The sequence below is a fragment of the Desmodus rotundus genome, chromosome 2, assembly GCF_022682495.2.
Source record: "Desmodus rotundus isolate HL8 chromosome 2, HLdesRot8A.1, whole genome shotgun sequence".
NCBI lineage: Eukaryota > Metazoa > Chordata > Mammalia > Chiroptera > Phyllostomidae > Desmodus > Desmodus rotundus.
Window position 1 is genome coordinate 182,419,996 of NC_071388.1, and position 27,473 is coordinate 182,447,468.

At 36.7% G+C, this 27,473-nt stretch overlaps 1 protein-coding gene and 4 non-coding genes across 8 annotated transcripts; all 5 read left to right on the forward strand.

Moving 5' to 3' along the window:
- The first annotated feature begins 1,240 nt into the window (after positions 1-1,240).
- NOP58 (NOP58 ribonucleoprotein) lies at positions 1,241-24,987 on the forward strand. Of its 4 annotated transcripts, XM_053918948.1 has the most exons (16): positions 4,046-4,122; positions 4,260-4,326; positions 6,692-6,744; positions 6,943-7,060; positions 10,918-11,039; positions 12,631-12,767; positions 14,226-14,290; positions 15,393-15,527; positions 16,287-16,432; positions 17,049-17,175; positions 18,390-18,553; positions 19,354-19,488; positions 19,718-19,779; positions 21,012-21,145; positions 23,304-23,473; positions 23,776-24,987. In XM_053918948.1, the coding sequence occupies exons 5-16, from the start codon at positions 10,932-10,934 to the stop codon at positions 23,824-23,826; spliced, it is 1,434 nt and encodes a 477-aa protein (XP_053774923.1). In that variant the 5' UTR covers positions 4,046-4,122; positions 4,260-4,326; positions 6,692-6,744; positions 6,943-7,060; positions 10,918-10,931; the 3' UTR covers positions 23,827-24,987. The 4 variants fall into 4 exon arrangements, with proteins under 4 accessions (XP_024419746.2, XP_024419747.2, XP_053774923.1 ...); XM_024563978.3 differs by lacking the exons at positions 4,260-4,326; positions 6,943-7,060 and adding an exon at positions 1,241-1,499; XM_024563979.3 differs by lacking the exon at positions 4,260-4,326 and having other exon boundaries at positions 4,044-4,122.
- On the forward strand, positions 6,059-6,147 carry LOC112308088 (small nucleolar RNA SNORD70). The gene has a single exon (XR_002975099.1). It is a non-coding gene; the product is annotated as a small nucleolar RNA SNORD70 (small nucleolar RNA).
- On the forward strand, positions 6,839-6,923 carry LOC112308089 (small nucleolar RNA SNORD70). The gene has a single exon (XR_002975100.2). It is a non-coding gene; the product is annotated as a small nucleolar RNA SNORD70 (small nucleolar RNA).
- On the forward strand, positions 16,490-16,574 carry LOC112308094 (small nucleolar RNA SNORD11B). Its single transcript, XR_002975105.1, has one exon. It is a non-coding gene; the product is annotated as a small nucleolar RNA SNORD11B (small nucleolar RNA).
- On the forward strand, positions 17,322-17,405 carry LOC112308093 (small nucleolar RNA SNORD11). Its single transcript, XR_002975104.1, has one exon. It is a non-coding gene; the product is annotated as a small nucleolar RNA SNORD11 (small nucleolar RNA).
- Positions 24,988-27,473: the final 2,486 nt, after the last annotated feature.

The following is a 27,473-nucleotide window of genomic DNA, read 5'->3' on the forward strand; positions in this document are numbered from 1 at the left end:
AACAGGGAATCATCAATTCCCACATTTGGTCATGATGCAAATACAAAATCAGAGACAGCTCTGAACCCCTGAGCTGATGATATGTATTGACATTGTGCAGACAACTTCTAGGAAACGGCACAGGAAAGAAGTTCCTCACTGAATAAGTCGTTTCACTTCTCTTTGTGTGAAGGGTGCAAGCTTTAGACATAAGAAAAAGAACTTTACTTCTTGCAGATACTCATTAAGTGTTTACAAATGATTTAATGACATCCTTCTTCATGACAAGCACATGATGCTCTATAGGGATACAAGTAAGTGAAAGACACAGATCCCATTCTCTAGCAGATGGCACTTCCATTAAGGAGGCTAGGCCAGAAGGGGAAAAAAAAGTAAGTTTTATAACACCATAAAGAGAAGTGTTTCTACTTCATCTGAGTCCCCTCTCCCCACCTCCCACCCCCTACTCTCAATCAAGCCTTTTAGGGTTCTTTTGCTTCCCTGACCACACTGGATCCTATGGCATAATCAATCGTGCCCTTGTCTGTACCCTAGGTTCCTCTACCCCTTGATTTTCCCCCATTTTCAAATTTTCTGTTACTTAGTTCAGGATTTTCATTTCTCTTGATGCTAAATTTCAGAGCTGCTTGTGAAAATCAAGTTCCTTATTGTTCTATAACTTCCAGGAGGTTGCAACTTAATATTTGCAGGCACTCCGGATGCCCTGGGAAGAGAGGAAAGAAATTTTACTGCTATTGGAAGCCAGACCTGTGAAAGAATTGGGGTATTTAAACAAGTCACTGAGAATGAAAGTTACCAGAAAAGCAAATTAAACCAAGAAAAGAACAGAAAGTCTAAACTCATACCGTAAGTAATTGCAGGGGAAAAAATGGGAGAGGCCCGCATATATTTGAAAGACATTTGTGCAAAAAATAAGTTTGGCCGGATTTAACAGTCACAACCGTAGTGTCATTCTGAGGATTTCATTTCAAGGTAGGAGTAACTTCTAGCGGTTGGCATTTCCCTAATTACGTATGCCTGAGGCAGCCACCGAGATAACTCTGTATGTGTCGCAAAGGAAAATATACAATAAAAGGGAGTTAGGAATAATAACAAGCAAAGTTTTCTTTAGATTTCTGTGCAGTCAAGACGACGAAGACTCGTTGCTTTAAAAAATCTCGCGATATTTTTCGTCGCCCTCCGTGGCGGGAATATTGCGGAAGTGACGGCCCCCTATGCGTCACGTCATTCGCCGGAAGTGTGTCGCATCCCAGAATCCTTGGAGAAGGAGCAGCGCGTTCACGCGGTGTGCACGTATTTCAGTGTGGAGGCTTTAGGCAACATGGTCTTGTAATTTGCAGGGAAGAGTGCGTGTTTGTCCTTGGACAGCCGCGGCCTTGCGCCGCAAATCTGGTCTTTTTCTATTGGGAAAAGAGTTCAAGGCGGGCTGCGCAGCGTCCCGACCCTGCCAAGCCATGTTGGTGCTGTTTGAAACGTCCGTGGGCTACGCCATCTTTAAGGTAGATGGAAGATTGCGCCGTTGGACAGGGAAGGCGGGTGTTGGGCAGGCAAAGAAATGGAGAGACTTGAAGAGAGGATGGCGCTGCTCGCAGCAGCACGGGTACCTTTTATGTACCCTGGTTCTGAAAGGAAGGGGAAGGCTTTGGGCCTCGGAGGCGCACGTGTCGGTGAGCACGTGGCCCTGGCCTTTTGGGGTGCTGGGTTCTGGGTTGGAGGATTTGGTGCGATTAGAAGTGGACGGAAGCCGTATTGGGATTTTACAAGTTATGAAGGGATTTTATTCTGAGTGTTTTGAAGAATGACTTCAAGGCTTTAAGGAGAGGAATGGTGTACTTTGTCTTTTAACGTACTTGCTGTAAAGTGTGTATAGATTACAGGGGGGCAGGAAAAGAAGCAAGGATTTTTTTTTTTGCATTAATCTAGGCAAAATAAATATGCTTTAAGGTTGATGTGAAGGTAAAACATCGGTAGAGTTTTAAAGGTAGAACTGACAGGATTGGCTGATTGGTTGAATGTGGGGTTTTGGTTTAATAAGTGGGTGTGTGATGATAAGTAAGAGACGAAACAGGTTATTGGGTTTTTGAACGGGGGAAACTAAAGAATTAACAGGTTGGCCCTTTGACGCTTGCAGTATCACACGTGGAAGTGCAGTAGTTACTTCAAATTTGAAGAAATCTGGGCTGGTGGTAATCGAGTTGAGATCAGGTTGTTTTAATTGGGAAAGTTTGAAGTTAAGACTTCAGCACAGAAATGATTGAACAGTGTGACATTCATATAGTGGGATGCTACTGAGATGTTAGGAAGAATGAGGTAAGTTGAGTGCAGCCTGCATGCCAGGCACTCTTCTGAGTTCTAGGAATGCAGCAAAAAAAATAAATTTTCATATATGCTGATATAAGGTCCCCCAAAAGTTAGGTAAGACGTACAGTATGATTCTGGTTGTCAATCAAAAAACTACGTGATATGGGTGTAGAAAGTCTGAAAGGACACGTACCAAAGTATTGATTTGGGAGAGATCTTCACTCTCCAAGTTTTCTCTCTTTTTTTTTAATGCTTTTCATTTTTTTAAGGTTTTATTTATTTATTTTTAGAGGGAAAGAGAGGCAGAGAAACATCAGTGTGTGGTTGCCTCTCACACACCCTCAACTGGGGACCTGGCTGGAAACCCAGGCCTGTGCCCTGACTGAGAATTGAACCTGCGACCCTTTGGTTTGCAGTCTGGGCGCTTGCTCAATCCACTGAGCTACACCAGCCAGGCCTCAAATTTCTGTTCTGATATTTGAAAGCATACTTCTGTTTGCACATACTACATTAAGTACTTGCTGTTAAGGAAACCAATAAAATAACAATTAAAAACCAAAAGCTGGCTCTGCTTAGTTTTCCTCTTTGGAGTTGTCTGTAATTGCAGCATTACTTACTCTTGATTTAAGTGAAACTAACAATGTCTTGAAGGCAAGTTGGTAATATCTGTCAACATAAAATACGCATGCCCTATGTGATCAATTAAGTCCACTTCCAGTAGTTTGTTCTATAGAAGTGCAACATGTGTGCATACAAAAAAAGTGTTTTCTGAAGGGTAAGGAAAATTTGGAAATAATCTAATATTTATCAAGAAAAACACATATGGTGGTGTATTGATACACCACAATTCTAGGCTGTTAAAATCTAGAATTATGGTACAGCCATGATATGCTAAGTATACAGTAGGGTTAGTAAAAGTATACATAAATAAAACGTTGCAATCAAAAAGTCTTGAAGAATATATTGCTAAATGTTAATGACTGTTTTGTAGATTTAAAGTGCCCCTTTTTTCCTTTGCATTTTAAATTTTCTTACGTCAGGATGTGTCTTGGAATTGATGATGTCTTAGTTTTAGAGAAATCAGTACTTTCATGTTAGGTTGATTATAGCAGTAAATAACAAAATTTACTCTATAGAAAGTAGTTAATTGATCATATAGGATATGCATACTTCATGTTGACAGAGGCTACCAAATTGTCTTCAAGAGAGTCTCCTAGTTAAATCAAGAGTGAATAAAAGTTATTTCTCTACACCCTCACCAATATTCTATGTGATAATTTAACTGCTCAAGTACAAAATAGGAAAGGATCAATCCTAATATGCATTTTTCTCCATGTTTAACATCCTTGAAATTGGGGTGTCTTATAAATTGATGGTAGATTGCTTTAATTGGCAGTATAAAATAATGGCATATTTAAAGTATTCTAAAGAAAGGCAATGACTATGATAATGCCTTTTGGAGGGGTTAAGGGGTCCTTCAAATAGAAAGTTTTCAGCAAAGACACCCCCCCACACACACATACACACACAAGGTCTGAATGCCATCTAGTTATTAAATGTGCTACTTGAGCTATTAATTTGACCCAAAATTTATGCTGGTGAAACAACTGGTTCATTATTTCAGAGAGAAAGATAGCTTCCACCACCCTCATTTTACATGTGCAGTTGTATTTGAAGAGTATAAACCATATATGCTTGCCTAGGCTGTGCTGTTTAAAGAAAATTACTCAACTATTTATTACAGGTTTTGAATGAGAAGAAACTTCAAGAGGTTGATAGTTTGTGGAAAGAATTTGAAACTCCAGAAAAAGCAAATAAAATGTAAGTCATCTTAAAACTAAGAATTTAGCAGTTCACATTTAGGAGTTCTTTTTACATTTCGTCCCACCCCCCTTCATATGTGTTATATTCATAACATTTTTTTAATCCTCATCCAAGGAAATGTTTATTGATTTTAGAGGGAGAGAAACATCAATTTGTTGCCTCCTGTTGTGCCCTCACTAAGGGATTGAATCCACAACCTAGGTATGTGCCCTGATTGGGAATCAAACCTGCAACCTTTTGGCGTACAGGATGATGCTGCAAGTAACTGAGCCACCCGGCCAGGGCTATGTTTATAACTTTTGTTTTGAAATGTATTTCAGTAATAATGTTGGTATGAGTAATCATTATATTTCTTATTCGGAGCATAGGTCATATTAGTTGCAGATTAGATTGAGCAGCAACACAAAATAACTGTTTTGTAAGATAATTTGAAAACATAGGCAGATAAAGAGCTTCCCAGACAAAAAAACTAAAGGATAACAAATAACGAACTGTTATTCTATGAAATGTTAAAGGGGCTTATTTAAAAGAAAAAGATCAAAACTATGAACAATAAAATGACAATAAGTACATATCTATAAACAAACGACTCTAAAAAACAAACTAAGCAAACAAGAAGAGATAGAATTGTGGATATGGAGAATGTTTGATGGTTGCCAGATTGGGGGGGAGGCTGGAATGGGTGAAGAGGTAAGGGGATTTAGAAATTCAAATAGGTATTTACAGAATAGCTATGGAGATGTAAAGTACAGTATAGGAGATGGAGTAGCCAAAAAAACTTACGTGCATGACCCATGGACATGAACAATGATGTGGGGATTACTGGGTGGAGGGGGGCAAAGGGGGAAAAATTGGGACAGCTGTAATAGCATGATCAATAAAACATAATTTAAAAAATGAACTTACAAAAACGTAAAGAAAACAAATTGTAGGTATAAATTTCTATTAAAAGTAATACTTGACAAAAGCGTAGACTGTTGATTGACTTAACTTTTAGTTTCTCTTAAGTTACTGGTATTCAAATGTTTTTTAATGTAATTTACAGTTTTATTAATTCTTTATGACTACTTCTTCCTAGCTCCCTCTAGAATAATAAGTAGCTAGTAAATCCTGGGAAAAGGTATAATGAGTTCCCTAAGGTCTCTGGAGTAGAAATTAGAGTGTAATGTTGATGGCCAGCTTAAGAAATGAGTGGTAGGAGAGTGAACTGGCTTTTCAAAGTAGTCAAGGCAGCTATTTCACCAGCTGTGGATCATCTTCTGAAATAGCCCATATGGTGAATGTGATCCTACCAAGGACCTAACTGATCTCTTGACACATGTGGATTTGGATTATATCCTTGGGTGCTAAGGGGCATTTCACAATTCTTCTGCTAGTGCTAAGAAAAACTTTCAAGAACAGAAGGAAACTGTCTAAGCTTGCTAAAGAGTATTGAACCCAAAGAAATAATCATACTAAATAGTTAGAGAAACAAAATATGTAGTTTGAGCATTTGTGGTAAAAACCCAAAATTTGAAGTAAATGTCCATCAGTGAGTAATTGTTAAACAAATTTTAGTATATCTGTAGATCTCTTACAGATCTGGAAAGAGGTTCGTGATATACTGAGAAAATCATGCTTCAGATTTTGTATAATGTGTTCCCATTTTTGCCATGTTCTTGTGCATCCTGCAGTTACACACTTACAAAGAGATGTGAACAAATGCCACTTCAGAAGGGTACAAGTGTGTGGTGAGGCAGAATAGATGAAATTATTATTTTTTCCTTAAATAATAAAAATTATTGTTATTATTTGTGTTGTTGAGTGTGTATGTTCTCTGACCAGGTAAGAAAACCCCAATTAAGATCTTACTGTTTTAGACAACAGTGGCAGGCTAGTTTTCTCTTTTTTAAGGGCTATATGCTTTAATATTTAATAGACTGGGTTAACTTGATTCATTGTTGTCAATGATGTATTCTTGTTGGGGCTGAATCTAAGTGATCTTACTCAAGTATTCGTCACTACCACTGAGACAACAATGAATTAAATGTATGTATTTGTTTCCATATAAAATTATGTTACTCTGCACGTACGTGCATGGGGAAGAAGAAATAAAATAAAGAGTAATAGGAATCTGGTCTGATGATAAACTGTTGTTTAATGGCATTTTTACTGGATGGACAAATCAGTGCGGTGAGATTGCTGACTTACACCTTTTCTTAGGCCACTTGTGTGCTTTATATTTATAGTAAAAGGCATCTGTGTCTAGCTGTAAGTAGCAGAGATCATGTTGAAGCTTCTGCATACTTCCTGTGGTTTAGATTCATAGAACAAACCTTTTGGCTGTTCTATGTTCCCTCCAAAGCCTACAACCTTCTCTGTAATAGTCCAAACATTGCTAGTGTACATTGAGAGAACCGGTCATTTTGTGAAGAATATCTAACTTTGTACCCTGATATCCATTGACAGGAAAATTTCTTCTATCAGTGTATGCTTTGGAAACAGTTTGACACTCTTTTCCTAAATATGTGGCTTTTGTAGAAATCAGTGTGCCCCCATAACATTTTTTTTCCTCTCTTAATTTTAGAGTTAAGCTGAAACATTTTGAGAAGTTTCAGGATACAGCAGAAGCATTGGCAGGTAAAGTCAAAGAGTAGCTTTTTTGTTTTTAATCTTGGCAATTTGTTGTCCTTATTTAAAAAATTGTTTGCTTCAGTTACCTGAGTTAACCTTACTCAATGTTGTCAATGATGCATTGTTTTTGGAAATGAATTTAAGTGATCTAACAAATTCATCACTACCACTGAGACAGCATTGAGTTAGCTTTTTTCACCATAGGGCTGGTTTTCCCCCCATGTGATGAGAGCTGAGAAGTGGTTAAATTGATCTCCCCATGGAAACCAACAGCATAATGCTAAAGCACAAGTCAGTAAAAGCTGTTCTACAAGGGACCCAGGTAATGTGGTCAAGCGTAGAGCTCTGATCATTTTAATACAAGGGAAAAGTTGAGAATAGCCAGGAATCATTGCTGAAGAAATAATAAAACAGTTGTCCAGGGATATACATTTTTAGTTTGAAAAAAAGCACATTATTAAAAGTTTTAGGACCATGACTGGTGTGGCTTAGTGGGTTAGGCATCATCCTACAAACAGAAATGTCCCCACTGTGGGCCAGATCCCTGGGTACAAGTGTGTGGCCGGCAACCCATCAATATTTCTCTCCCCGTCTTCCTCCCTCCCTCCTTGTCTCTAGAATAAATAAATAAACTTTAAAAAGTGAAAGTTTTAGGAAAACTAGTACTTCTAGGTCTGTGTGCATTTTAATATGAAAACTAAGACATAAGAGTTACCTAAAGGGGGTGTGATTTTACATGATCTAGAAGAGTGGATGACTAATCCTTCAGTTAGTCCTCATGATAGGACAGCAGACATACAGTAATAGGGTTTATTAATTTGGCTTGGCTTCAGTAGGCGGTTGTTTCTTGTTTTAATCTTTAGTGAAGGATATGTTCATTGATTTTTAGAGAGGGGGGAGGGAGGAAGGGGAAGAGAGAGATGTGAGAGAGAAACATCAATTGGTTGCCTTCCATACGTGCCCTTCCATACGTGCCCAAACCCACAACCTTTTTGGCACACGGGACACTGCTCCAACTAACTGAACACCTGGCCAGAGCATTTGAGGGATTTTGGTGTGTGCATGTGTTTAATGTACTTAAGAGAGGAAGAGAAACATCAGTGTGTGGTCGCCTCCCGCACGCTCCCAACTGGGGAACTGGTCCACAACCCAGGCATGTGCCCTGACTGGGAATTGAACTGACGACCCTTTGGTTCACAAGCAGGTACTCAGTCCACTGAGCCACACCAGTCAGGGCTTTTTTAAAGATTTTTTAATGTTAGAAAAACAAGACTAGATATAAAACCCTAGTCATAAATTTTTCAGTTGTTTAAATTCTCAAGTCAGCCAACTACTTGGTGATATAATTTGAAAATGAAGGGCCATAAGGAAGAATATAGCTTAAAATTAGGCAAGAATTTGATAGACCCAAATAATTTTGCTAATCAGCCACAAGAGAAGGGGGTAGTTCTCTTGTGAAAATTAGGAATCCAACTAAATATGCTGGATATTAATGGGCCATCCCAATCTTGGCGGTGGGGTATGCCAAAGGAAGACCCAACAATGGGGCCAATTTTATTGTTTATTTTCCCATTACCATTTAGTCCCCTTATAACCTCATCCATCTCGTCCCCCTCCCCTACCCAGCAATCATTTTTTTTAATTTTTAAAAATAGTTCTAGGGCTGCTGTTTTGGTAATAAAAGCCTCGTAGCACTGAAAAGCACACCTGTGGTACTTTTTTGCCCAGAGAGTTTCTTTAAAGATACTTTGTTCATCGCAGCTTTAAAATTAAATATGGGTAGAACTTTGGTAAAATCCCAAGCAAGATTGTGTTAGCTATTCTCCAGTGCTGAGGTGAGTGCATTATTCACATTGACTGATTTGTACAGCACCTCCTGGAGTTGTAAAGTATTCTAGCCCTGATCCCAAGTAGCCTATTTAGCATTTCTTTTTGCATATAACTTCATTAATCTTTTCACGATATTTCTGACCAGTCCTTATTAAACTATTAAGTGGAGAAGTCCAACCTCTACCCAAACATGAAGCAAGTTTTTACTATAGCTAACACGTTTATTATATAGCGATTGTCAGATTTTGTATTCATTGTTCCAAAATCTTAAAGCAATCCTGTGAGGTAGATAATATCACTATTTTACATATAAAACTGAGATGTGAGAGGTATCGCATTTCCCTACCAAGTGTATGTTATAAAATAGGTAGGGAAAATGCCATACTAGGTGAGAACCTCTAACCCTCCCCCTAATCTAAGTTCCATGAGTATAGACTATGTTGTTTACTGTCAAATCCCTAGATTCTGGCACAAATATTTTGGGGTGAATCAGTGAGGCTAGAGCTCTGTCAGGAATCGGGTCAATGAATGCCTTTTCCAATCTATTTTTAGCAGAAATTTGAACACTGGCTTATTACTAAGAGCACAGAGTCCTTCCTGAGAATTCAACTTCCAACTGCCTATTTCAAGGCAGTTTTGTGTGACAGACCAAAATTCAGTGGTCGTAGATGTCAGTGTGCATTAAAAAACCCCGTAGCCTAAGAAAGAACCTGATGGGGTGTGATGTCGATTTATATTGGTCCCAGAAATTCAGATACACCATTTGCATGAGGAAGTTTACTTTTACTCTTGGTCAGATTTGCAAGATGCAAGTCTTCTGAATAGTCACAGTAAACTTTGGGCCAGCGCACGTTTGGATGAAGTGAGAAAACTGCTATTGGATGCGGAACAATGGCCAGTAGGAAAGAGAAGTAGGGGAAAGACTTGGCTTCCCCTCTCCGTCACCATCTGTATATCACCTTTTAAAAGTACATATTATGGACAATAGTAAACACACTTTTTGATAAAGGGAAGATAAATGTAAATATAATAATAGATCTAAAGTAGAAAGTGTACTTTTTAAAAAAAAATTAATTTATTTTAGACAGGGGGAAGAGAGGGAGAGAAACTGATCGGTTGCTTCTTGTTCACACCCCAGTCAGGGACCAAACTGCCACCCAGGCATGAGCCCTGACTGGGGATGGAATGGGTCAACAGATGACGCTCAGCCAACTTACCCACACTGGTCATGGCGGAAGTTTCACTTTTAAGAAATTTTAAAGTAGATACGGAAAATTGAGAACTAGGAGTAGGAATTTGAATAAAAGTTCTTAATTATGAAAGATAAACTTTTAAGGAAAGAATACAACTCTTATTAGAAAGGTAGATAATTAAGGAGTCAATGTTGTACAAAATATAAAAGGCTAGACCTCAAAAAAATAAATTGAACTTATTTTCTTAGAATGTAGAGAACTCTGAAAGAGCTGTATGGTAGCCAAATGTTATCTTCATCTTTCGTTCTCCCAGATAACAGATGAAATTGACTTGTAATTGAAATGGACAGAGATGTGGTTGGGAGGGAGGAGCAAGTATCTGGCTGACTAAATGCTTGGCCCTTAGACATTATGACACACTTCCTTTCTGACAGGCTTACTTTAAATCCAACTACAATCCAGACATACTAGGAGAGGTGTTAGTTCATGTGGGTCCAGAATATGTAAGCATAGGTCTAAGGAAGGGTGAGAGTTCTAAAAGTAGCAGGTTTAGAGCTTAACCTAAAATAAAAGCTGTCCTAAAATTGAACAGGCTGCCTTCGTAGTAGTTCTCCATCGTTGAAGGTTTATAAGCATTGGCCTGATGACACCTGTGGATTGGGTATTCACAAAGGTTAGATCCCACTCAAATACACTTATATAGCAACAGAACCTTCAAAGTGAATACACTCCTTTTTATTTTAACCAGAGTCTTGACAGGATTTTAGGGTATTTCACAATCATCCAGAGCATCAGACCAATCTGTCATAATATAGGAGAGATAATCTATTTGTCATTCCAAAGTAGAGTGTTTCTGACATGATTCTGGGTCTGAGTTCAAAAGAAGATTCATGTGGTATGGGCAAAGGAAAGGCTGGATCTGGTGTAACTCCTGGTTCTGGAGTAGAAATGAGGGAGGCAAGATCAGATGAGATTGTGAAATGTGTAACTTGTAAATATTTTTATGTCTTATCATTTCATTTTAGAAGTAATGTTAAATTTAGCCCTTTTGAAAGGGAGTGTTTATTTTGCTTTATTTTTTTAACTTAAATAAGATATTAAGCTCTTACAATTAAAAAGTTGAGAGAGAACTTTTGTTTTTCTTTTTCCTGAAAAGCATTCACAGCCCTGATGGAGGGCAAAATCAACAAGCAACTGAAGAAAGTTCTGAAGAAAATAGTAAAAGAAGCCCATGAACCCCTGGCTGTAGCTGATGCTAAACTAGGAGGGGTCATAAAGGTAAAGTTATGATTTTCTTTCATGCTTGCTGATTAGAACTCACCATAAGCATAGTAACTACAAAGCCCAGCCTTTACAATGAGTTGTTTGTCGTGAGTTCTCATACTTTACTTTTTTTCCCTAGGCTACATAATAATTATTTCTAATATGATTATCAAGTCTAAGAATATACATTCATTGTAGAAAATACAAATTTGCTGCCCTAGCTGGGTAGTTCAAGCATCATCCCAATATTCCAAGGTTGTTGATTCTAGCCCCAGTCAGGGCATATACAAGAATCAACCAATGAATGTGTGAATAAGTGTAACAACAAATCAGTGTTTGTTTCTCTCCCTTCCTCCCCTTCTCTCTCTGTAATTAATAAATTAAAAAAATAAAAAGTAAAAGAAAATACAAATACACCAAAAATTGATTCTAAAAAATAATTTTAACCCTGCCACCCAGATATAGTCTGTTAATACTTTGTGTATATCCTGCCATACTTTGATTTAGCTATTTCCCACCCCCCAACATTAATGGAGTTATGACATTTCTTTCTTAGTATATGTGTTTGTTAGAAAACTGTAGTAGGGGGGTAGATTTGCTAGAGATAAAACAAAGTGAGAGTAGAAGGGAAGACTGGGAAAATAGGCTCCCAAACATGAAAAGGAGAAAAGTTAGAGAACTGTGATAGTTTGATCTTTGATATTTGAAGTAGGGATTACTTTATGTTGTAAGACTTGTAGGTAGGAAAGCACTAAAGAGATGTGAGGGTTTTTTAAGCTAGGATTCTGATTTTAAGAGGTTTGTGTAAACAGATTGTTTCTAATATAGTCAAGTCATAACATTTTCTGTGATGGTGTTAATTTCCATCTTCATCCTTTGAAGAGCCCGTAAGTCTTAGTTTACATTTACTGTTTAAAAAACATTAACTTTTAGAATAATAAATACACACCCACAAAGGCATGCAAAATGACAGATTGTTGAATGAAGGGATTGTGGGCATCTTTAATATTTTCAGTTTCTCCATTTAAAAAATATAAACTAAATATTACTCATGCGTTTTAAATATTTTGTTTCTTAAACATGATGTAGTATATACAATTTTGTATATTTGTATTTGATGGGCTAGAACTGTAGATTTGTATGAAAGAGAAGCAAATACACTACAGTGTGACAAAATGAAGGTATGGAGAAAAAAATTTATCCTGTTTGTGTGGGGTGTGTAAAACCTTAAACTGCATTGTGAAGATTTGTATATGTGTGTACACATGCATATTAACACATGTATGTTTGGAAGTCAGGCAAGTTCAGGGTGGTATGACCTAAACTGCTGGTGTCAGTTAACATGTATATATTTGGAAGTACTTAAGGGATGCTAACAGGTATTTATCTGTAGGGCCTAAGAGTCAGGATTTTGCTTTCTATTCAGTGCCCTTCTCTATAGTACTATTGATTAAACTCTTCTGTGTGTTTTACCTTTAATTTTTTAAAAAGAAGCTAAATAATGTAAAAGATTTCTCAAACCAACAAAAAGAACAAAACTAAGTTAAACTGTATTTATCGTTTTACAGCTCGTAATTATTTAATATAAATGTTCTTGTTTTCTTAGGAAAAGCTGAATCTCAGTTGCATCCATAGTCCTGTTGTTAATGAACTTATGAGAGGAATTCGTTCACAGATGGATGGCTTAATCCCTGGGGTAGAACCACGTGAAATGACAGCCATGTGTCTTGGATTGGCCCATAGGTGAGATTTACTGGAAAATAAAATTGGCTTTCATTTAATAAACAGTTGTGTAGTAGTGTTAGAAGCATGTTAAACATACTAATTTAATTCTCATAACAATCAGTACTAGTACCCTCATTTAACAGATGAGGAAATGGATGCCCAAGATGAATACAGCTGGTTTATGAGGAGGCCAGGATTTGAACCCAGGCATTCTGGCTTCATTGCTTTGACTCTAAACCTCACTGTAGGCATTCTCTACCCCTCTGGTGTTGGATCCCACAACTTTCGGGCTGGCTTTCTCTTTTTTTTTTTTTTTTTTTTTCCACCTTATGTCTGCTAAATCATTTGCTACTCTCTTGTCCACTTAATTTTCTCATCTGCTATGATCTCCTTTTTGTGTATGTGTCCATCTGTGTTGCTTGTTTTACTCTGAGTTTTATTGTTTTTATAATAAGGCAAAGAAAAGGACATTAACCTATCATATTTAACCAGAAGTCCATTAGTGCTGTACTTTAATTAATATATGTCTCCCTGAAAAGCTTGGCATTCTGTGAAGTTGCATTGAAATGACAGAGTTTGTGAAGAAATAGTAAGATTAAAGGTGGATAGACTACTCAAAACTTACCAGCTCTGTGGGCAGAGCACTATCAGAAGCAATAGCTCTGAAAAACATTAACACAGGGAAAAAAAGACATGCTATAGTAAACAAAGATCTGTGCCTTTGAACAGAAAATATTGAGCAGATTGATGGAGGGTTAAAGCTCTGCTGAGTTAACAGAGATAAGCAAAATGACCAAAAGTCAGGAAGAACTTTATAATAAGCATTTTTAAGAGAGCACAAATAACTAAACTGGGTCAGTTCAAACTTGTGGTTAAATTGGCATTGATTACAGCAGTATGAACATGTCCCTTAGAAGACATTTGGCAATGTATAGAGACATTTTTGGTTGTTAGAACTTCAAGTGGGATTTGTCATTAACATAATGGGTAGAGGCCAGGTATATTACTAAACATCCTACAATGCACAGAATACCGCCCCTGCCCCCCAACAAAGACTATCAGGCTTATGATGTTAATAGTGCCAAGATTAAGAAACTCCTAGTACAGTATTATTCCTCCATGGCTTTCTGTTTTTGGGTGTTACGGTGCTGCATTTTTTTTCCTATCTGCTGATTAAAGCATTAATATGCTACAAAAATAATCTATTAATCACTATGACCAGCACTACACAGCATTATCTGAGTTGTTCATAAATTAATGTTTCAGAACTATAGGTTACAGCAGGACAGATGTATTATTTTCTTGTTAAATGTGTATTTTCTGATCCTGCAACTTATTTTCCCATGTAGAAAAAATAAAAATAAAATGATGTAGCTCTGAGGGAGGTATATGGGTTTTAAAAGCTTTTAAGATGTTAGTTAAATGCTTTTCATCAATACTATCTTAGCGATTTGTTGTTTTCTTCCTTCTCCCCAGCTTGTCCCGTTACAGATTGAAATTTAGTGCTGACAAAGTGGACACAATGATTGTCCAGGCAATTTGTAAGTATAGTACACATGAGATCTTCTCTGTCTGTTCTTCATGGTTTTTTTCCTACTATTACAACTATATCTTTTATAATTCTAGAGAAAGCCAGGTTAACTAGAATTTTTCAAGATCTTTTAAGTTTGTTTTTAAAGAGAGGGGAAGGGAAGAGGGAGGGAAGGAGAAAAGGTGGACCAAACCTGCAACCCAGGCATGTGCCCTGACTGGGAATGTAAACCACTAGCTTGGTGGGATGATGCCCAACCAACAGAGCCACACCTGTCAAGGTGAATAACCAGAATTCTTAATAGGAAATTGGACCCATATTAGAAAAAGGAAGGACTACCTATAATTTGACTACTTGGAGATATTGTGAATTACACTTAATGTAAACCAATTCATTTGTCTTTTTCCATGAAAAATCTTAAAACCATAGTGGGAGCTGTATTGTGTTGTTTTGCTTTTTTGGCCTGGCTTTATATGGTCATTCTCCCGTATCATTAAATGATTTTTTAAAATGTCAGGGTCTTAATTCTCAATTTTAAAAATCCCTTTAAACAATGATTGCAAAAAAACCCCAAACAAACAGTGATTGCATTTCTGGGTATATACCCAAAAGAATCGAAAGCAGGTACTCGAACAAATGACTATACACTGCTGTTTATAACAGCATTATTTATAATAGCCAAAAGGTAGAAATAACCCATTGACAGATTAATGGATAAATAAAATGTGGTATATACGTATAATAAAATATTCTTAACAAGGAATGACATTCTAATACATGCTACATACAACATGGGTGAATTTTGAGAACATTATGCTAAGTGACACAGGCAAGTGCTGTGTGATACCTAGAATAGGAAATCCATAGAGACAGTAGAAGAGATTACTAGGGCCTAGGGGGAAGTGGGTGGGAAGTTACTTAATGGGTACAGAGTTTCAGTTTGGGATGGACACAGAGTTCTGGCAATGAATGAATAGTGGTGGTAATGGTTGTATAACGATGCCACTGAAATGTACACTTGAAAATCCTTAAAGTGGTAGATTTTGTGGATATTTTAACCACAACTAAACCATTTAACTTCATTTTTTTTTTTTTATTTTAATCTGCTGCAGCCTTGTTGGATGACTTAGATAAAGAACTAAACAACTACATCATGCGGTGTAGAGAATGGTATGGTTGGCATTTTCCTGAATTAGGAAAAATTATTTCAGATAACTTGACATACTGCAAGTGTTTGCAGAAAGTTGGTGAGTTAACTTTATGCTTTAAGGCATTGAAAATAATTTATTTGCATCCGAAAACATGAGTTACAATTTTTTGTCTTAACAAACTTCCCAGAGTTTTTAATAACTTATGTTTGAGGAGTGTAGCCATATTAATATCTGTTAGATTTCAAGAACAAAATTAACTTTAACTTTGATTTTGAGGGCCTGTGCCTCGATGTTCTGTAGAACATTGATCTCTAATTTGGTTTTTCTTAAAATGGCTTTTTCTGGTGAATGTGTCTCATAATGAATTTGCCATTAATAGGGGCAACTATAGATGGGGGTTATCCTGAAGCATATTAATAATTAACATTAAAGGTAATATTGCTATATGTAGTGTTATATTCTGTACTACTAAAACAGTAATATTAGTAGAGGATGCTGAGTATTAATAAATGAGTTCTGTTACATTTTACAATATTACTTCCAAGAATTCATGGTCCTAGCTTCAGTATAATCTTAACAACAAATTATCATAATGTCATTAATCCTATTGAATGGGGGCGGTTGATGGTGGTGGTTAGTTGATTTCTCTTTTGAGGGAGGCAGTGGGGAGAGATTATAATCTCTAAAATCAAGCCTTCACACAAGGAAAATTACTGGGTCAAACTTGTTCGCTTTTTGTTTTGTTTAGGCACCCTTTTCATTGGCTTATCTCTACTTTTTCTTTTGACTGTTTGGTGGATTTTGTATAATTTATTGAAGAGTGATTCTCCTTCATCCTCTGCAAACATTCCATAGGCGATAGGAAGAATTATGCCTCGGCTCAACTTTCTGAATTACTGCCAGAGGAAGTTGAAGCAGAAGTGAAAGCAGCTGCAGAGATATCTATGGGAACAGAGGTTTCAGAAGAAGATATTTGCAACATTCTGCATCTCTGTACTCAGGTAAACGATACACATAGAGAAACTAGTTGTGCTACCAGCACTGTAATAACAATTTTCTGATGGCAATGATGATATTTAAACTTATTGTTCACCTGATAAATAATATGAGGGTGTTCAGTCACTACCTCATCTGATGCCATCTTGATTTATATACTTGAAGAGAGAAATATATACTAAAGTAAGTTTAAAAGTACTCATGTATTTGTATTTTTACATTATCAGAATAAATTCATTAACGCAGAGGATAACTTGAGTTATTTAATTCTAACTTTTATGTTCATAGCCTGTAGTGACTTTTTCTTTCTCCTTTGGAGATAGCTGTACAAGAATCAAAGGGTGACACAAATGTCCAGTCCTTGGAGGTTTTTAAGTAACAGTAATATGGCTAACATTTTTAGCAATATACTAAGTTGTTTAAATATATTATCTAATAAAAAATATTCACCACAGCCATTTTAAAGAAAACTGAGGTAAGGAAAGGTTAGCTTTCCCAGGATGGCATGGCTGCCCTAATGATAAAATGTAGCGCTCCAGTGCTTTAGACATGTGGATTTTACACTGTCTTTGCTCTTAATCGTTTATGAATTACTCATTTTTGTTCCCTATACTATAATAGGTGATTGAAATCTCAGAATACAGAACCCAGCTCTATGAGTACCTACAAAACCGAATGATGGCCATTGCACCCAATGTTACCGTCATGGTTGGGGAATTAGTTGGAGCACGGCTTATTGCTCATGCAGGTGATGATTTTAATTAATTTTGTAAACATGGGTATTTAGAATTGAGTGTTCTACCAAGGATTTGCTTTTAATCCTTAAGTTACAGTTGTTAAAGAAATTTTAGATAATAGAATAGTAGGTAGTATATGGGTGAGGACTAAGGACCAGTGTTCAATGATGATTTTTATCTGTATGCCTGAATTCCTTTTGGATAATGAAGGCTTCTTTAGTCACTGCCTCATCTGAGACACTTGTCCATTGTCAGAAGTTTGTTGTGGTTGAGTAGAATAGTCAGATGAATGCAAGAGGATGAAATCAGTTAATATTTTATAATATTACAAAGTCATCAGCTGATGCTTGCCAGGGGTTTAGGGGGTTGGACGAAAAAGTTAAAGGGATTAAGAAGTACAAATTGGTAGTTACAAAATAATCACAAGGATGTAAAAGTACAGCACAGGAAATATAGTCAATAATATTGTAATAAGTGCTAAGGTGGCAGGTGAATACTTGAAATATCGGGGGGATCAAGTGCACGACTAGCTAACCATAATGCTGTACACCTGAAACTAATACAAAGTAATAATTGAAGGTGAACTTTAATTGAAAAATGAAATTTAAAAAACTCATCAGATTAAAATTTGAATAGTTTTAAGAACTCACAACAGGTGGTGATGATACAGCTATGCACTGCTAGATGATGGGGATACGTTCTGAGAAATGTATCATCGTTAGGCTATTTCATCATCGTGTGGTCATCATGAGATGCGGAAATCTATTTAGATGGTAGCCTACTACACACCTAGGCGATATAGCATACCACTGTCGTATATGGAGTCCATCATTGACTGAAATGTCATTGAGAATGTTTCACAATTGAATATGCTGTTTTATATTTTAATGTATTTGGCATAAAATATATTTTAAATAAGGGAGTTATATAATAAAACTAAATACATGTGTATGGTGATATTACAAAGATGGATGCTACACAAATGGTATAATTGAATACTTGCATTACAGTGAGGTACTAGCTCATTATTTTATATTATTGGCCATCACAGAAGATCTTAATGTGTCATCTGTAGCAAAGTATTTAATTAGAATAGACCCTTCATTGATCACATACATCATTCACATATCCTCAGCTGCAAGGATGGAATCATTTAGGCTGTGGGTCTTGGAACTTTGAAATAATTAAAAACTAATTTCTTGTAACTACTTATTTTATTTTGAAGGTTCTCTTTTGAATTTGGCCAAACATGCAGCTTCTACAGTTCAGATTCTTGGAGCAGAAAAGGCACTTTTCAGAGCTCTAAAGTCTAGGCGAGATACCCCTAAGTATGGTCTCATTTATCATGCTTCACTTGTAGGCCAGACAAGTCCCAAACACAAAGGAAAGGTAAGTTAGTTGTTCTGAGGTAGGCCTTTTTCTCTTTTTTCCCCTCCAGATAACCCATTTTCCTCTTACTCTGTAGTATGCAATAAATCTTTTTTTTCTCATTGAATGGAGAATGGTGAATTCTTTAAATAAAAAGCACTTTGTATACTGAAAGAAAAAGTTTAAAGAAAGTATATTGGTCCTGTTAAAGCCTTTTTCTTTCACTGTGTTAGTGTTTTCCTAGAGTTCACCTGTTGATAAGGGGAGGAGTGGGTGGCGCATCAAAAATGTTGTAAGGTCCTGACTGGTGTGGCTCAGTGGGTTGGGCATCATCCAAGAAACTGAAAGGTCACTACTAGTTCAATTCTTGGTCACAGCACAGGCCTGGGTTGAAGGGTAGGGTCCCGCATTGGGGGTGTGCAAGAAACAACTGATAGCTGTTTCTTCATCTGTCCCTTCCCTTCTCTATAAAATTAAGCGCAGAGAGGAGAAATAAAGGGTTTAATAAAATAAAATGTTAATTAGCTTGAAAAGGAGACTACACTTTTTCTTGTTGACTTCATGGTGTAGAACTAATGTCCCTGAGTAGAAACTAAAAGGGGGCATTGGAAAAATAGTTCGTGCTCATTTGAGACGAGATCCACTAAAAGGTCTTCTCGTCTACCAAAATGATGGTGGTTATATATAACACATTAGCCATTATATTGTGGCAAAGATTTCAGATATAGATGGCTTGAGTGGTATGATTCAGAGTACTTCTATAATTCCTGGTTTGAATAAAATCCTAGTGTGAATGTTTCTGACTTCAAATTCTCTATTAGATTTCTCGAATGTTGGCAGCCAAAACTGTTTTGGCTATCCGGTATGATGCTTTTGGTGAAGATTCCAGTTCTGCAATGGGAGTTGAGAACAGAGCCAAATTAGAGGCCAGGTTGAGGGCCTTGGAAGATAGAGGGGTAAGAAACGCACTATGCCTATTGAAGTGTTACCTGTTAAAAGTTAATAAACTATGAGTAGTTTATGTACTTACTTTACCTATTAAACAGTTTTATAATACATTTTAATATGTCTAATATATTTTTGTGCCTAGTGTTAACAGTTTTCCTTATATTTACCAATAATTGATATGATTATATACTATGAAGAGATTATGCCTTAGAATATTAATGATTTTTCTTTTCTTAGATAAGGAAAATAAGTGGAACAGGAAAAGCATTAGCAAAAGCAGAAAAGTATGAACATAAAAGGTGAGTACATGGGGAGGATGGATGGACAGTTCCTGCTTATTTAAATGTTAATTGTTGACAGCAGATTTGTATTGTAAACAGAAGCACCTCTGTTCCTCCCTCCTTTTTGCCATTTACAGTTTTTCCTATTTAGTTCTGGTTTTTAATCAAAAACACATATTTACATTGTTGTAATCACATATATTTACTTTGGCTTTTTTCTTAATATTTACCTTACTCGTTTCCAAGTTTTGATAGAAAATATTTGTCATTTGTAGTTCCTGTATAGTATACCATGTATCAAAAAGAATATTCATTCAGAACTAATCTAACAAACCTATTTTTTAAGAGACAAAAGGTAAAAGTCTAAAAATCGCTAAGAAGCATGATAAAGTTTTTAGACCTCACCATAAAGGTAACAAAAAGATACTTGCGGGGAGGGGTGTTTTGGTTATTATTTGAGGTGATGCTTGATACTGATGAGGTTGTGGTGATGAAGGTGGAATGGTAGGACAGCTTTTCTGGGAACAGACTGTGAATCAAAAGCCTTAAAAATATGTTTATATGTTTAAATAAACACATTCAGAAAAAAAAGTTTTCTTTTATAGTTCGTGAATTTTCCAAGTCTGATTTGTTGTCCTTAGCTGACAAATGTGGGTCTTTGTTTTTTAAACTATAGATTATTTTAACCTGTAAAAGTGAAAGTCATGAGCCTATAAGTCAGCTTAAGAAATAGAACACTCCTTAGCTTGTTTTGTACACTTTTTAATACTTTCTTGTCATTATGCTTATAACTTCAAACACATGCATTTAAAGCACCAGTTATGAGAGTAAAACCTGATTGAGGTCTTTTGCTTTGGTTTGGTTTTCACTGAATTTACCTTATAATCTAAAACTTAAATTGGTTCCATTTTTGCATTTCTGGTATGTAATCATTTGGGTAAGGCGATTTTCTCCCATTTTCCCTCTATGGTGATTGAATATTTTTCTATACCATAGTCACATTGGTTACTCACAATTCATTTAGCTCACCACTTCTCTCAAAGTGTAATTGACCTACCTGGAATACATTAATACCTCTTTTCCTTTTGGAAACTTAGTTTCTATAAAGTGCCCCAAAGCCACTAAAATGAAACAGCATTTTATAAAGCTCATGTAAGTATTAATCTAATGGCATTTTGTTTAAATCTCTTTAGGGTTATTGCAGTTGTAGACACTTATAGAGATTTTCTAAAACTCTTCTCCTCTTTCAGTGAAGTGAAGACTTATGATCCTTCTGGTGACTCCACACTGGCAACCTGTTCTAAAAAACGCAAAATAGAACAGGTAGATCAAGAGGATGAAATAATTGAAAAGAAGGCCAAAAAATCTAAGGTTAAAGTTAAAGGTTAGTTTGGATTTTTAAATGTCATTTATACTCTTATTCTTTAAGTTCAGGCTTGATAAGTCTGAAAGTATATGTCATTGGTCTACAGCCATACCACCCTGAACACTCCCAGTCTCGTCTGAAAGTATATGTCATTGAACTTTATTGTTAAATCACTCATGTTGAAAGCTAGTAGTATTTTGATAGGCCATCATGTTCGCTGAGAATAGATAGGATATTGTTAAATTTGTCAGGTATCATAGAGGAATGTGAGAAGCATTTCTATGAATATTAGAATTGCATATTACACTAAGTATACCAATGAGCTATTTTCAGAATCAGCTTAAATTAGGAGGAAAAAAATATGTGTTTTCTAAATAAGTTATTGAGCTATTTTTGTTACATAGTTAAGTATAGAATTGATGCATCAGTGGTTTTCATCAGTTACATGGAATGAATGGACTAGAGAGAGTGATAACATACTAGGTAGCCTGCCATTATAGTAATGATATTTAAAAGGTGCTCTCCAGTAAACTAGGCTGTCTTGCAAAATTGGCAAGCACGTACCCCATCCATTTATTAGCTGGATCTATGTTGAGTGCCTACCAGATAGTCTTGCAAGACAGGCATTAAAGCAATGACTGATTTAATTTTTGGTTTCTAAATAGCTCAGTGGTCAGAAGTATTACTATCAGCAAATGTGGGCTCCTGCCCTAGAAGAAGAAAACATTTATTTAACTACTGTGCTTCTATTTTCTTATTGAACAGTAAGGAGCTCTCTAAAAACCCATTGGTAATATTTGAAAACACAGAACTCCAGATTTATATCTCCACTTACAAATCCAGTAAGCTTTTCAAACTTAACATTAATGGATCCTTGCCACTCCCAGTCTATTGCTCCACAATTTTCTCCATCTTACAAATAGCAGTTCTGGTTACTTTGACCCTTAACCTTGGGTCATTCCTCCTAGAACCCAAATCTATTCTTGGAGCAGATCCTCTTTAATTCTACTTTGAAAGTATCCAGAACCTAACCACCTATCATACCTACCACTTCTTACTGTAACAGCCACACTGGCTCTTAGTATTCATTGAACCTGCCATCCACTCTTTTCTTCCAGAGTGTCCTTAGCATTTGTTATCTCTGCCTGGAATGTTTCCCTCAAGATTTTTGCATTATGCATTTACTTATGTCTTACACATCTTGGAAGTCAGGTGTTTGCCTGACTTCTGTGTAAAATGTGGATATTTTATACAGAAGTGTTCCTCTTCCTGCTTTATTTTTATCCCTGGCACTGATTCTATGTAAAAAGACTGTGTGGTGAGTGTGTCATGTCTATCCCCTTCTACTAAAATAAAAGATTCATAAGGACAGGGACTTTTGGTCTGTTTTGTGACTTGCTATATCTTCGAGTGATTAGAGTAGACCCTAGTATATAGTAGATGCTATGGTGAATGAATTTCCAATGATAGCTACCTATTATTACCGTATTTTTCGGACTATAAGACGTACCTTTCCCCCCAAGTTTGGGGGGGATTGGGGCTACGTCTTATAATTCAGATGTAACTTACCTGGCTCACTGAGGGGGCGGCCGTGGAGGTTCAGTTTCCCATCCCCCATTTTCCTCTAAAACCGAGGTACGTCTTATAGTCCAAAAATACGGTAATTCTTCGTTCTAATGTGCCAAGCATTGTGCAAAGTATTTTGTATGTGTTATCTCACTAAATCCTAGTGATCAATGAGATACACATTACTAAATTTAATAGGTGAGGAAATTGACTTTATGAAGGTTAAATGACTTACTCAGGGCCCATGCTTAGGTTGAATTAATGCATGTCTTAACTCCATAGCCACAATCTCTTAAATTTCTAACATAATTGACTATCTTCCAAAAAACAGTGGGTGTGTGGGTGAGATGATCTGTTTTAATTCTAATTTCTATACATAGCTACATGATTATGAGAAGTGTACTTCTCTCTGAGCTTTATTATCATTTGTAAAGTTAGTGGTACTACACTGAGTCTGAGTAAGTATTGAAAGGACCTTTTCAGTTAAAAATTATATAAAACACTGGATGATTGACCAGAATGACAGGAAAAAACTAAGATTCAAATCATTTGGGGGGACTGAGATCTGACACCATGTTAACTGTTGTACCTTTACACTTACCCTATTCAGTTGAAGAAGAAGTAGTAGTAGAAGAAGAAGAAGAAGAACAAGAAGAAGCAGTACTAGGGGTGGAAGAACAGGAGATACCTGTGAAGAAGAAGAAGAAAAAGGACAAGAAGAAACGCATTAAGGAAGAACCGCTTTCTGAGGAAGAACCGTGCACCAGCACAGCAATTCCTGTATGTTTGTTTTTAATTTCCATTACTTTATTGGCGTGGGCAGTGTCTCCATATTTTACTCTACTCTGTATATCAGAAATGACCAAGCCATTAAAAAATAATTTTCTTCATGGTGAGGTAAAAATAAAATGACATTATTGTATTTATTATAAAAGGCTATTTCTTATTATAAAATGAGTTTGCTATCAATAAGGGAGAGAATAAAATCTAAGAGAAATAGATCTACCTTCCTTTTTTGAGGAAAAGTTATTACTTACCCATACATTAACAACTCTCTCAAAAGCATTCTTGGTTATTTTCAGAGTCCAGAGAAAAAGAAGAAAAAGAAAAAAAAGAAAGATAATGAGGACTAATGGAAAGTAATCATAATTGAATAACCTGGATACATTGTGCTTAAGATTCAGTCAGGAATATACCACAGATGCTCTCTAAAATCATCAAGGATGAACAAAGGTTGGATGAAACAAAGTGATTATTCATCTATAGCTTTTCAGACCTATTTGAATCCTGACATCAACTCTGTTAACTTTATTATGTCATCATTTCTTAGTCTTTGTTATATAAATAAAAATATTTTCTTTGTATTTTAAGGCAGTTCTGTGATCTCTATTTTATTTAATTAGAGAATCTTTAGCCCATAGCATTTGGTAATTACTGTTTCAATTATTGTGTCTGAAAAGTGAGAGTTGTGAATAATTAATTTGAAACTTAGCCTTTGGTAAGACAGTGATTAGACGGAGCAATTTAAGAATCTCACTCTAATATGTTTCTGTTGTCCCTTAGACATTTTTTTTCCCTTTCTCCTCTCTTTCTCCCTCTTTATTTAAATAAAGCTGTGTTTTTTGTTCAAAATTTTTAAATTAGGTGAGCAAAAATTTGGGGCATCTCTTCAGAAAGAATAAAATTGTGTCCCTAGCTTTATTTACTTGCTTTACAGTTTCAAAAGGTACAGCAAGATAATTACTATTAGTCTAGACTCTGATTTGTTTCTAAAGTAATCTAATACAAACTCATTTTATATAAAGAATGGGGGAGAAAGGGGAAAACAAATTGCGTAAAAATAAAATGTGAGTAGACTTGAGGTATAAACCAGCACATAGAGCACCAAAGAGAAATCTTTGTTTCTAAAAGATAGTGTTTAATATGTGAACAGCAGCCTGATTGACTACTGTATAGTCACGACAGTCACAACTTCCATAGGCCTGCTGCATTTCTACTTGGGCCATGAGCGTCATGCTGACACCCAATTCAGTAAGAGCATTCGGGGTTTGAGGTAGTTAGAATGATTATAACTTTGAGTTCCATCTCTGCTTTTAATGTAACTCTGGGCAAGTGAACAGCCCCTCTTCACTTCCTTATTTGTAAGTCAGAAATAATGGTCAACTTTACCTCTCATAACTGGTTTGTAGAAAATAAGATGGTACAAATTTTAGAGATGTAAGTACATTTCAAATTTAGATGTTTTGATTGAAGTAAATGCTGCATGAAGTACATGTAGCCATCTGTAGACAGAAGTTTAAAATACAAAGCTGGTTCTCTTCCCTCCAGATGATGTTGTCATTTTGCCTCACTCAGACACTTTAATGATTTGGGGACTTAACAAATTTTTATTTTCAACAACTTTTAGATGAAAATGCCCTGTAGACTGCCAAGGGCGGTATATACCATATTTTTTGGACTATAAGATGCACCTAGGTTTTAGAGGAAGAAAATAGGGAAAATTTTTTTTGAAGCAAAAAAATGTAAAATATTTAATAACATAAATAAGCCCCTCCCCCCGCAGTCAGGTAAGCTACATTCAGACTATAAGATGGATAGATCCCCCCGCCATTTTCCTCCCAAATTTGGGAGGGAGTGCATCTTATAGTCCAGAAAATAACGGTAGTCAAAGCTTAAATCTGAAACAAGATAGACTTGGAGAATACTAAACTGTCCTAGTCGATTTGAGTGGTCTCCTATAGGCCTGGGGCAAACAAGCTGAATCACAAAGTTATCAGCTTTCTTAAATGCTAAAGTCTGAACTTTTAAAAGGTAAGTTAGGTTCTTTGTGCTAAAAATGAAGTACTTGTCTTACTGAAGAGCCTTGGGAACTTTGAAATGGGAAGCTCAGGTGAATTGTACATACCTAGTTTTGGTTAGTAAATTTAAAGGATTTTTTTGTGATGGCCACATAAAATAATCTCTGCTTAAAAACTTACTGATTCTTCATTGCACTCTACCCCCTTCTCTTCAAAAAGTAAATTTATATTTTCTGGTTTAAACTAACTTCTATGTCCTCTACTGTCTTCTGGGCCCTCGGTATGCTTATCAAGGCTTTGGCTGAGCCGTCTTCTCCAGAGCTCCAACCTCAGAACACTTTCTGCAGTTCTGTCCATGAAGAGTTTTCAGTTCATTTGTTGCATCTCTAAGGCCATAAGGCCATCTTTTAAAACTTGCCTCTGGCTCATCATCTTGTCTCCAGCTGTACTTCTATGATTCTAAAAAGTGCAAGCTGCTCTATGTTGGAACATTTCTTAATAGCCTGAAAGTTGGAATCTTGTTGAAATACATGGTGGTTGGGTATATGGATGTTTGTTGTGCTTTCTGTATGCTTGAAAGTGATCATAATTAAAAGTTATTATTTAAAGCAATAACACTATTTTGCTTTAATTTGGAGTTCTTTGTCTCTGAAAATTTCCGAGATATTTGTACAACATTTTTTTCTTCTTTTTAAAAAAAATATTTTCAGAGAGTGGGAAAGAAGGGAGAGAGAGAAACATCAATGTGTGTTGCCTCTTGCATGCCCCCTACCTAGGACCTGGCCTGCAACCCAGGCATGATGCCACAACTGGGAATCAGACTGGTGACCCTTTGGTTTGCAGGCCTGCGCTCAATCCACTGAGCTACACCAGCTGGGGCTGTACAACATTTTTGATCAGCAAGCATTTGGGGCACCCACGAGAGGCCAGGTACTTGTTAGGTAGCCAGGAGCATTCAGGGAAGCAGAAGACCACAGCAGCTGCCATCCTCAGGGAGATCACAAAGTAAACTTCAAACTTCAAACCCTCCTCCAAACCCTCCGTGAACAAGGTCATGTTTCTATTTAACTCTCTGCTTGCTTGAAGAAGGGAATGCAGGGAAGCAGCAAGTAGAGATCTCAGTGAAAGATAAGAAATAGCCCTGGCTGGTGTGGCTCAGTGGATTGAGTGCTGGCCTGTGGACCAAAGGGTCAGTGGTTTGATTCCCAGTCAGGGCACATGCCTGAGTTGTGGGCTAGGTCCCCGGTTGGGGTCGTGTGGGAGGCTACCACACATTGATGTTTCTCTCCCTCTCTTTCTCCCTTCCCCTTTCTATAAAAATAAACTCTTTTTAAAAAGATAACAAATACCTCCTGAAAGCAAAAGCTGTGAAGAGGAATTTGAGTTTATGGAAGAGAAATTATCCCTTTTGCTCTATTAGCAAGATACTGCACACTGAAGAAAGTACAGAACAGCAGAGACCATCCCTTGACAGGTAATAAGAGTTGTACGTATAGCTGCATCCTCATCACTGCACTATCACTCATTGTACCCCATATCAGCACCATAAAATTTCCCAGTATCCTTTGAAATTTGGCAATTTGATGCTCACCTGAAGAACCGTGCTGTGCCGTAAGTGTAGGTAAGCCATCATGTGAATTCTTAGGGCCTCAAAACTGCCTTCCTAACCTGAGTCAAAAAGCAGACAGGTTTGGTTTCTAGCAGGGGTGAATGTGCCTGACTCCAGGAGAAGAGCTGGTCAGACAACAAATGCATCTATTTATATCCTATAATCTGCTGGGCCAGCAAGATGCTAATAACCAGCTAGGCATGATGAAGAGGCCACAAACTGTCAGAATGGGAAGATCCCTGCACTGGTGGTCAGAGAAAATAATGTACATAAAAGTGTTGCATAAGCCAGAAAGTACTATATAAATTAGTATCCTTGTGGCGGTTAATGAGCTGGTTTCATAGTTCATGTCCTTGGACAAATCAACACGTGC